Raw genomic sequence first — 11209 nt, forward strand, 5'->3', positions numbered from 1 at the left:
TCAGAATGCCTTTCTCTAGGAGATGGGGATCAGCCTGTGAGCCTTTGGAGGTTGCTATGGAAACCAAAAGCTGCCCCTTGTGCATTTAGGAATTAAGTGAATCTAGCCCTCTGAGCTGAGACCCCATTTGAGCCAGCCCTGCCCAGGACTTTACTTTGTGATCTTGGACCTGTCCAGCACCCTCTCTGGGTCTCTGGTGTCCTCATCTGTGCCTGTCCAACTGGTCTTTCTTCCTCTGTGACTTGGGACAGACTGAAGGAGAGAGGATCCAGCCCAATTTATCCAGAGGCCTTTGCAGCCCAGCCCTGAGGCCAGGTCCAGGCAGGAATCCAGCAGGGAGGGGCCTCCTTCCAGTCTGCCCAGCCTGCACACACCTCTGCTCTTTGTCTCAGAGCCTAATCAGACTCCTGATCTAGAGAGGAAGTTCAGGCAGCCCTGCTGCAGACAGCCTGGCTGGGTCCAGTGCCCTGTACTGGAGAGAAAAACCCTTCACTGTCTGGATGTGGAGGGGAGGTGGGATTCCACTCTGTCCTCCAGGCCTCTCCTTCCTCCCCAGAACAAAAGGCCATCTGGTGAAATCTTGCACACATGTACTTGTCCACATGTACACACAAGTACAAACACACACACCTTCACTCCAGCTGCAGCAGAGGGCTGGAGGGAGGAACGGCCCAAAAGGCAGTAAAGTCATTGAGTTCCTGAGCCTAGATCTTAGCCAAGCCTGCCTCATCATGTCATGGCTCATGCTGGGTTAGAGAATACTCCCAACGGCCCTTTGGTCAGGGCCTTGCTGTGCTATCTGGGACAAGCAGTTGGGCCTCATCTGTGGACAAGAGTTCCCACCAATCTGATGAGGTTGATGTATTAGTTACTTTGCTCGTGGCTGTGACAAAATGAATACCTCGCAGAAGCAAGCGTAAGGGGAAATTTATTTTGGTTCACAGTCTGAGGGTGTCATCCACCATGGTGGGGCAGCTGTGGTTTCAGAAGCCTGCAGTAGCCGGCCATGTTGTATCCTCAATCAGGAGACAGGGAAAGATGCTCGTTAATGCCCAGCTTGCTTTCTCTTTTATTCAGCTCAGGACTCTAACCCACGGAATAAGGAGACAAACATCTAGGCAGAGTCCTCTCGGCTGGAGGCACACCCATGGACCCACTCAGAGGTATGTTTCTACAGTGATTCCAAACCCACCTAGTGGACAATGGAGACTGAACCATCACAATTGCCAATAGGAGGAGGAGTGCATTGTGGCACTTGGGAAGGGTGAGGAATGACTTCTATGGTGCCTGTATCATAGACTCTTCAGAGGTTCGAGCACCTCTCCCTGAATCTTTGTTTGCAGGAATGGCGTGAGTGTGGTTGGCAACAATAGGATCATGACTCCACACAGACAAGAAAGGGAAGGGAGTGAGAGTGGATTGTGGCTCCTGGTGAGTGTGGTGTCGAAAATGCCCTGCCTCTGGCTCAGACTAAAGCAGCATTCCAATCATGCCTAGACACAGCAGGCATGACTTTAAAAATAATAAAATAATTTAAATTTAATTTTTAAAAACAAAGTCTTGCCGGCGTGGTGGCGCACGCTTTAATCCAGCACTCGGGAAGCAGAGGCAGCCGGATCTCTGTGAGTTCGAAGCCAGCCTGGGCTACCAAGTGAGTTCCAGGAAAGGCGCAAAGCTACACAGAGAAACCCTGTCTCGAAAAACCAAAAAAAAAAAAAAAAAAAAAAAAAAAAACCAAAAAAACAAAGTCTTACTCTAGCTGAGGCTAACCTGGAACTCACTATACGGGCAAGGCTGGCTTTGTACTTGCATTGATCCTCTTGACTCTGCCTGAATGCTGGAATTACTTACAGGGATGAGCCACCATGCCCAGCCTTTTATTTTAGGATATATATATATGAGTTTGGCCTGCATGTCTTTCTGCATACCCACATGTGGGCTGGCCTGGTGCCTGCAAGAGATCATAAGAAGGCATCTAATCCTCTTAAAACTGGAATTACTGATGGTTGTGAGCCACCATGCAGGTACTGGGAACCAAACCTCGCAAGAGCAACAAGTGCTTTTTCTATCCAGTACCATACCCAGCTTTTAAAAAGATTCTTAAGTGAACATTTCTTAAGCCCTGGGCCATCTCTCCAGCTCCTTTATGAACATTTTTATTAGTGTTTATGAATTGTACAAAACAATGCGCTTCGCCTGTCCTGATGGTAGTCTCATTTAATCCCAGCACTTAAGAAGCACAAGTAGGCAGCTCTGTGAATTTCAGGTCAGTCAAGGTTACATAGTGAGACCATCTCAAAACAAACAAACCAAAATAATGGGCTTCATGATGGCATTTTCGTACATGCATGTGATATACTGGATGGACGTTATTGGGCATATCCTGTCCTTGTCTGAAGATAATATTTGGTAGGGTATTAAGCAAACGTGTTACAATTCAACGGATACCATATATTCGCGGGCGGAGTCAGCAATGGCGCAGAGTTGCCACGCCCCCTCTTCCCACGGCCAATCAGCTGATTCCCCGGAACGGGTTTCCCCGCCCCCCGCCCCCCACTTCTACAGCGCCTTGACTTTAGCAGTTTTGTTGCTCGGTTCAGAAGTGGATCTCTAGGAGTTACCCCAACTCTTGGGGCTCAGCTGAGAGCCAGGAGGTACATCTAAGGGCCAGAAAACGCTGACATTCGTTCCGAGTTCAAGGTCCAAGTCGGCCCCCAAAATTTTGTAGATAGGGAAATCTGAGGTGCAGATAAGGGAAGTTTATGCGCAGGTTCATCCCCAAGTAGAGAGCAGAAGGCTAGGCCAGGGTATTCTCCGCCGAAGTAGTCATGAGGGTACGGGTTTTGGGGGTCCACATGCCCTGACGGAGCTGGAGCCGCAGCCACGGCACTAAGTCTGCTGGCTAGGTTTGCCTCAGTTTCCTCGGCACGGGCTTTTGTGGGGAACTGGAAACTGGCGGTTTGTGAGACCCATTTACGACAGTTTCCTGGTTCCCGGCGCCTTAAATCCCAAGCCCTTTGCTGTCCCGCCCTCTCGCTCGAGCCTCTCGGCGATCTGCTGGGAAAGCCTGAGACTTCGTGTTCCCTTCTCTAGAATGAACTGCTCAGCCTGCTGCCGAGCTGCAACCGCGCAGGCGCCAAGACAGCCAACCAGGAAGGCTGGAGACCGCATGCCTGAGGCTCTGGGAGCTTCAGGGCGGAGAGTGAGGGAGCCAATGGCTGGGAGGAGGGAGGGTGGGAGCTCACGGTTGCTGGGAGGAGGTGCTAGAGATGGGGTGAAGGGACGATCAGGGCCTTCGCGCGGCTCGCTCGTCCGGGGCTGCGGAAGTTGAGCAACTGGGAGGCGGGCTTAGGGCCGGAAGCAGGAAGGAGGGCGCAGGACGCAGGGCGCCGCGCCAGCTGTGCTGTCGGCGAGTGGGACTGTCGGTGGCCGGAGCAGGATGGAGAAGCTGCGACTCCTGGGCCTCCGCTACCAGGAGTACGTGACTCGTCACCCGGCCGCCACGGCCCAGCTGGAGACGGCAGTGCGGGGCCTCAGTTACCTGCTGGCAGGTGCCACGCTCACCTTTGACCCATTTCTTGGGGACCCTGACCCATGACTCCTGTGGCCCTTTCCTTGCGGACCCAGGGGAGTGGTCACTGTGTTCGAGTTCTGTCTAGGTTCCTGTGGCGTATAGAGAGTTAGGGGGCCCAAAGCCGCAGGGTGGGACAAACGCTCACCAACGCCTCCTGTACCTTCTTTCCCAGGTCGCTTCTCCGATTCCCACGAGCTGTCTGAGTTGGGTGAGCTGGGCTCTGGACTGGGGAGGGAGAAGGCTTCCAGAGGACCACCCTGGCTCCGGGGCCTGGGCTGCCCTTTAGATCGATGTGCCATAACTCAGTCAGACAAGTTCAGCTGCCCACTGTCCAGGACCCTCGGTGTTCCCAGGGCTGGGAGACCTGTGAGGGAGGACCTCGACTGGCCGTTCACTCCTGGTTTGGCTCAGGATTGAGCAACTTTTCTGCCCTTTCTAGTTGATCAGTCCTATGCGTATGAGGAGGGCACTGTTGTAATGTCTAGCTGGGGGAATAAAAGGTCAGTGAGGCTGGGGAATGGTCCCTGGTGTTCGGGCCAAATGCTGCAACCCCCATACTATGAGTGCCTCAGCTGTGTTTGCTTAGTTAGCAGGGCAGTGATGGTCATGAGAGGGTGAGGTAGATTTTGAAAAGGAGGGGACGATCTGCAGAGAGAGCAAAGGTGACGTGGTGGAGCCACACATCTGGCTGTTTGGAGGACGACAGGCAGTTCCGAATAGCTCAGTAACCAGTGCAGTCCAGCAGAGCAAGGGTTTAGCTTGTCACTGTAATCGGCTCAGTTATTGTTGGTTCAGATGCCATCCTCAGGAGAGCAGGGCTCTCGGGAAGTGGGAGAAGAGGCATGTTGGTTTCCACACAGTCTGTGGGTAGCTGAGTAGGACTTGTGACAGATGATCTGTAGGGCTCTGGGGTAAAGGTGAGATGGGTGAAGGCCACCTCAGAGCCAGCTTCTGAAGACCACGCTCTGCTTCTCAGTGTACTCTGCCTCTAACCTGCTGGTGCTGCTCAACGATGGGATCCTCCGGAAGGAGCTTCGAAAAAAGCTGCCTGTGGTGAGAATTCTGCCGGGAGCCGAGGGTGGGGAGCTCAGGGACTTGGGAAGAAAACAGTCATCACCAGCACACGCGTGGTACCTGCTGCGGTCTCAGAGTGTGAGACAGGCCCGTGTCCGTATGAGGCTCAGCCCACTGTTCGTTGTCCTAGTCTCACATGCAATGAAGTGTCAGGGCGATGGGAAAGCCTGTCCCGAGCCAGCCAGCCTGTGAGCAGTGGAGGTGGTGTCTGCTCTCAGGTGTGGGGCCTGGAAGGGGAAGTCCCCACCTGCAGAGAGCCTCTTTCTCTAGGACGGCACTTGGGGCTAGAGAGGCCCCCTGACCTCTGGGCTTCTTGCAGTCGCTGTCCCAGCAGAAGTTGCTGACATGGCTGAGCGTGCTGGAGTGTGTGGAGGTGTTCATGGAGATGGGGGCTGCCAAGGTGTGGGGTGAAGCAGGCCGCTGGCTCGTCATCGCTCTCATCCAGCTGGCCAAGTAGGTTGGCTTGTGGAGGGCAGGACTCAGGTGGGGCGGCCCAGGCCAGCTTTGAGGGTGCTCGGCAGAGCAGCCTTACAACCTGCTCCCTCGCCACTTCCCCCTAACCGTACCATACCCCCAACCCAGGGCCGTCCTGCGCATGTTCCTGCTGATCTGGTTCAAGGCTGGCATTCAGACCTCACCCCCCATTGTTCCACTGGACAGGGAGGCCCAGGCACAGCCCTTGGGTAAGCTGCTTCTCTACCTTGAAGTGGGATGGGACATGGGACTGCTCTGTGGATCTGGAGCACATTTCCCACCTGCTCAGCACCCATTATTCTCTAAGAAGGAAAAAGAAAGACAAGGTTTGGAGAAAATCAGAACTTCAACTTGATCCTAGCGATCAAACTCAGTGCCCTGTCACTGAGATACACTCCCACCCCTGAACTTGATCTTGTGGTGTCAGAGTCCTCCTTCTGTCCTGTGGGCTTCAGGAGCTAGGACAAGTAGGTGTCTTGCCGACAGTGTCCCTGGGCCTGGTTCTGTATCATGAACCACAGCCTCAAGAGGCAGCTCAAGACTGCTTTGGCCCTCCGTCAGCCTTGTCTCCGCCCTTCCTTGAGTGGAGACAGTGATGTGCCTCCCACATCCACATATTGACAGCAAAGGATGGAGAGAACATGGCCTCATGGTCCCATAGCCCCAATAGTTGTGGTTGGGCTGGGCCTTCCCTTTCTTCCTCCAGTGTCTTGGAAGCCTAGGTTCTCGTTTAGCTGTGACTATGGGTAATGATGGCCTTCTTCCTGGGCCAGGAGAGTTCCAGAATGCTTCCCTCTGTGGAAAGATTTCTTAGTGAACCACAGTCCCTGGGTGTGATTACCTTTGCTCAGCCGCTGCCTCGGGACAGGCTCTTGTGTTCTCCCAGGAGCTAGCTCCTCAAGCATTCCCTCCACACATGTTCTCTGCAGGCTTTGCTAGGAATGTGTCCCTCTTACATTATGTCCTGTCTCTACCTGCTAGATGGTGAGCACAACCCAGGCAGCCATGAGCCATCCTATGTGGGGAAACGGTCAAACAGAGTGGTTCGGACACTCCAGAACAGTAAGTGGAAGATGTAGCTGGACTGGGCACCTAGGTGCTGAGGTCAGTGTGAGCTCGAGGGACTGGCTTCTGTCCGCATCCACTTCGGCTTCCGGCTGACTTACCTTATCCTTATGTTCTAGGCCCATCCCTGCACTCACGACACTGGGGAGCCCCCCAGGAGTGGGAAATTCGGCAGAAGCAGCAGCAGGAGGAACTGAGCACACCCCCAACCCCTCTGGGGCTGCAGGAGACCATCGCAGAGTCTTTGTATATCGCCCGGCCCCTGCTGCACTGTATCCTTATCCGTGCTGGAGGCGGGTTGGGGAGGGGCGTTGCTGGACCCTGCCCTGGAGACATCCTTGACACCTTGACCGTCAGTGCTCAGCCTGGGCTTCTGGGGTCAGCGGTCATGGACACCCTGGCTACTGTCTGGTGTGGTAGATATGACTAGGTGAGGGTCCGCAAGGATTCCATTCCTTCCATGGGCTTTCTGCTTGCTTTTTGGTTATCCCAGTCTATGGCTTTTTCCCTCTCAGTGACGTAGATCATCCTTGTTCCTATGTCCCTTCCCAACAGCCTGAGTCTCCTGAGTGACAGAAAGAGCCTGACCCGAAGGGAGCGGCTAGAGCTGAGGCGCCGTACAATCCTGCTGCTGTACTACCTGCTGCGCTCGCCATTCTATGACCGCTTCTCTGAGTAAGGACCACCCTCACATCGGCGGGGCCATCCATGGTGCATGGAGAGAGCTGGGGTCGGCTGAGTACTTGCTGGTTCTGGAGCTGTTCAGGAAGCAGCCACTAGAACCACCGACCCTCATCAGGCCAGTGTGAGTTTATAAGGGTAGATTAAGAGTTCTGCAAGGCCACAGTTGAGGCAGACCACCTGTCTCCAGCTCTTTTCACCACAGGGTATCCACTTTTCAGAGCAGATGCTGCACTTCAAAGCCCTGGCCCATCCCACACTGATCACCTATGAGGGACCAGAGCCTCTGCCTTAGCCAGAGGAATCTCTCAGAATGGCCTGCCAGGGTGCCTGTGGTCTGTGGTAGAGTATCTAACTGAGCAGGAGCTGGACTGTGAGATCTCTGGGCTCAATTCCTCACCTAGAAAGTGGGGATAGTGACGGCACCATCTGAGAGGGTGGTGTCGGGTCAGATAACTGAATGTGTCTGGCCGTGCTTGGTATATGCAGTGAGCATGTGATAAATGTTAGGTCTTTTTCTAACCTCGGTGCTGCTGGGGACAAAACCCAAGGCCTCAAACATGAACTACACCTCCATCCCATACGTGTTCTTTGATTGTTCCCAACATCATTGTGTCCCACCCCAAGTTCCCCTGTGGAAAGTCCCATGTCTTAGACAACAAGCATCTCTTTGAGCCAGCAGGGACCCTTCTTAGCACCATGGCCCCTTCCTACTCTGAGCATTGGCTTATGAGGTTTCTAAGTAGCTCAGCTCTCCTACCAGTGTACCTCCCTCCAAAAACCTCCAGGACACAGGCCTTGCTACACAGGGACCTTTAGGAAGCACTGTTGTTGAATGCCAATGGTGGGAAGGTTGAAAAGAGGGGAGAGAGTGTGTTGTGATGTGAACCAGCTGCCAAGTGGGCAGAGCTGTGAGCATTAGGTGCAGCTGTAGATAGGTGGAGTGCCAGTGGTCGTCCTAGCCCCTTGTTTTCTGAAATGCCTGGTGCTCAGTCAGGCCTTTAGCTCCCTGTGTGCAGGGACCCACCCCACCATGCTGTTCTCTTCCTGTTCAGAGCCAAGATCCTCTTCCTACTCCAGCTCCTTGCAGACCATGTCCCTGGCGTTGGCCTAGTGGCAAGTAAGTGTGGGCGGGACAGTGTGGCTGCGGAATGTCCCTGAGGCACAAATGGCCCGTCTCACTGTTTGTTCTGTCTCTTTTTGGTTTGATTATTGGGCAGTCAAGTGTGAACCCTAAATTGGTGTTGGGAGGTGACACTCCAGGGTCTAAGTTGACCCATGGAGGTGTGGAGGTGGCTGGAAGAGTACCTGGGTGTAGGATTATTAGGCCACATCAGGTGGCAAGCCCTCTCCTGACTGTGACCTGAATCACAGGAGGCAGTCTGATCTGGTAAGGCAAGGAGGGGCCTTGGGGCCTGTCTGGGTACCCGACCATAAAGGAAGACATGCTGCTCATGCTACTTGGCGCCCCTGAAGCCAGGGCTCCTTGTCTGTAAATCACATCTCCAGCATGGCGGCAGAGAGGCAGGAGACCCAGCAGATGGCGCAGGTCTGAGCTGCTGTGCTGGTGGCCCTGCCCGGGGGCCTGGGGCCGTGCCTGGTGGCCTGGGGCGGCACCGGGGGCCTGGGGCGGCACCGGGGGCCTGGGGCGGTGCCCGGGGCCGGCTTAGCCCTAACTCCTCTCCCTCTCATTGCAGGGCCGCTCATGGACTACCTGCCCTCCTGGCAGAAAATCTATTTCTACAGTTGGGGCTGACAGACGCGCAGGAGTGGGTGCAGAGCGGGTCATGTGATGTGCTCTATTGCTCTGGGTGGGCCTCGCCTCTGCCCTCCAGTCCCCCGGGCCCTCTTCTCTAATAAAAGTGACTCTGGTCGTGTCCCAGCATGTGGCTCTGTGTCCACCAGCCAGCGCCTGCCCTGGCACTTCTGCCTCCTCAGCCCTGGTCACCACAGCTACTGCTCCTCACACCTTCCTGGGATGGAGCCACAGCAGCTGCCTTGTCACTGGGCAGGAAGTCCCCATCAGGTCCGGGGGGCAGCTTCATCTTGGCACAGCAGACTGACTCGACTTTGTCCAGCATGGGCCACCACTGAATGAACTGCGTGACTAGATGCTTCCTTTTCACTGGTCCCTGGTGAAGACGAGTGGATCTAGGCCATGGAGGACCATGGTCCACTATGCCTGCTAGCCAGGGTCTGTTTCCCCTTCACCCACAGGCTAACCAGCAAGCCCTGCGCCCTAGAAGCTCTTCTCTATGGCAGAAGTCACATCTGCCAGGGCTGGGACGGGAGAGAGTGCGAACCTGGATCTGTGTGTGTGTGTGCACACGCGTGAGATTGCTGGAGCCATGCAGGCTATTGTGGGGAAGTGAGAAGAGGGCCCGAACTTCACTGTCTTTGTGTCCATCCTCCTGTCTCTCCCTCTGTCCTTCTCTCTCTGTCTTTTAGACAGACTCACTGGCCTCAAACTCACGGCAGTCCCAGTGTGGGACTCTAGGGTTAAGCTGTCACCCTACCTTGTTCCCGTCCTTTTGCTGCATGGACTGTTCCCAGCAGAGGCGCCCCTCGACTTTGGAGGACACGGTTTGCACCTGTCTTCCAGGCCTCCCCCCTCCAGTGTGCTCTCACAGCCAACTCAACCCGACATGCTTGCCGTGTGATTGTGAGCAGCACAACCCTGGGCTCTGAGCAGCAGTGGCGAGGGCAGCCTCAGTCTGTGGGCTCGGAACCCGTGACCCTCTGCTCAGACTCGGGCATCCTGCGTGCTTACACTGTAGCAGGCTTCAGCGCCATGCCACCTGTGGTCCCCGCCTTGCGGTCCCCGCCTACTGGGTCATCTGTGTGTGGACTGCAGTGGGATCTTGAAGATGGAGGTGGTGTGGCAGAGGGGAGCGAGGCCTTCCAGCAGGCGGTGGGACTCAAAAACTGCAGCGGTTGTGTTAGTCTGGAGATGGTAGAGACTAACCGCCAAGCCGCACCCCTCACCGGGAGGTCAGGCTCCTGACCACAGCTGGAGCAGGGAAGGCTGTGTGTGGAACAGCTGTGCAGGGGCTTGGTGGAGATAACACGGAAGTGCTGTGCTGTGTGGGCATGAGGAGGGGGTGGCATGAGGCCCAGGGGAAGGTCTGGTAGGGCACCATACACCTGGTGTTCTGCGCAGAGACGAGAGTGGGTGACATCAGCCATGACGTGGGCCACACTCAGGCAATGGGGCAAGGGGATGAATAACCGTAGCAGACCATGGGGGCTGTGGGTAGAGGGACAGGGTGGTATCCAGGAGTCCAGGGATGGGTGAGGCTTTGGAGTTGGCCAGCATATGGCACTCCAGGTCCCTAGAACTGAGGAAGAGGTTTCCTGGCAGGGACATAACACTAAAGCAGTGGTATGGGACAAGGGTCTTCTCCAGGCTGGCAGTAGTGGTGCACAGCTTGGATGCCAGCACTTGGGAGGCAGAGTTCAAGGCCAGCCTGGTCTACAGCGTGAGTCCCAGGACAGCCAAGGCTCCACAGAGAAACCCTGTCTCCAAAGTCTTCAAGACGCGAAGGAAGGTAGTGCTGGAGCGGATGCTGAGCTCTGGAACTAACGTCCTTTGTGAGGTGGCCCTGAGAACGGGCACCAGGTTCTGTCCTGCTGGGGGAGGGGCAGGCAGAAGCCACAGCAGGGACTGTACAGGAGATGGTTCTCGCCATGCTGGGGGCTCTCTATCCCAGGGCTGGGCTCAGCCTCTTCCTTTTTTACCTCATCCTGGCAGGCGCCCTCCTTCGACCGCAGCCCCAGAGGTAAGGCCAGAGCCTCAGGGCCCAGAAGACTCTGACAAGGCTGACCATTACCCTGGGAAGGGTTGGTTTATGAAGACTTCACCCTGGGCTGTCCCGCAGAGGACAGTGGCTGTGGCCTTTGGGGCCAGGGCTCAGCACAGCGACATTTCCCACAGGTCTCTGCGATCTGTTCCTGAGGAATTCTCAGCTCCGCTGGAACTCTCGGCTCCGCTCTCGGGCCTCGTGGATGGTAGGACTTTCTCCCTCCCCACCCTCCACAGCAGGTGCCCCAGAGGTCCCCGAGGGCCAAGTCCCGGGTCTCCTCCTCCCAGACTGCCTCTTCAGAGCTGGCTACGGCCCTGTTCCAAGTCAGCAGCTCTTCCCTCCACCCTTCTCCTCTTCTCTCTTTAGACTCTGGGGTCAGACCCAAGCACCCGTGGCCACGAGGGCCCCGACCCCTTCTCTCTCAGGCCCAGCAGCGCAAGCGGGACGGGCCCAACATGGCTGACTATTACTATGACGTGAATCTGTGATGGGAACCCCGCATAAAGCTATTCTGGGCAGCAAATGCTTGGCTTGCTAG

The 11209-nt window shown here is 55.6% G+C and overlaps 2 protein-coding genes and 1 long non-coding RNA gene across 3 annotated transcripts; all 3 read left to right on the forward strand.

The window, feature by feature from the left end:
• The first annotated feature begins 394 nt into the window (after positions 1 to 394).
• On the forward strand, positions 395 to 1475 carry LOC119087864. Its single transcript, XR_005091359.1, has 3 exons — positions 395 to 916; positions 1078 to 1163; positions 1344 to 1475. It is a non-coding gene; the product is annotated as an uncharacterized LOC119087864 (long non-coding RNA).
• Positions 1476 to 3122: 1647 nt separating this feature from the next.
• Pex16 (peroxisomal biogenesis factor 16) lies at positions 3123 to 8750 on the forward strand. The gene is made up of 11 exons (XM_028878976.1): positions 3123 to 3551; positions 3747 to 3782; positions 4551 to 4627; positions 4968 to 5101; positions 5231 to 5331; positions 6104 to 6184; positions 6307 to 6459; positions 6545 to 6617; positions 6743 to 6862; positions 7924 to 7988; positions 8566 to 8750. The coding sequence occupies exons 1-11, from the start codon at positions 3440 to 3442 to the stop codon at positions 8622 to 8624; spliced, it is 1011 nt and encodes a 336-aa protein (XP_028734809.1). The 5' UTR covers positions 3123 to 3439; the 3' UTR covers positions 8625 to 8750.
• A 316-nt stretch (positions 8751 to 9066) lies between these two features.
• C4H11orf94 (chromosome 4 C11orf94 homolog) lies at positions 9067 to 11194 on the forward strand. Its single transcript, XM_028878977.2, has 3 exons — positions 9067 to 10647; positions 10803 to 10876; positions 11038 to 11194. Exons 1-3 carry the CDS (start codon positions 10544 to 10546, stop codon positions 11157 to 11159), a joined length of 300 nt encoding a protein of 99 aa, XP_028734810.1. The 5' UTR covers positions 9067 to 10543; the 3' UTR covers positions 11160 to 11194.
• The last annotated feature ends 15 nt before the right edge of the window (positions 11195 to 11209 follow it).

This window comes from Peromyscus leucopus, chromosome 4 (assembly GCF_004664715.2).
Source record: "Peromyscus leucopus breed LL Stock chromosome 4, UCI_PerLeu_2.1, whole genome shotgun sequence".
Taxonomy (NCBI): domain Eukaryota; kingdom Metazoa; phylum Chordata; class Mammalia; order Rodentia; family Cricetidae; genus Peromyscus; species Peromyscus leucopus.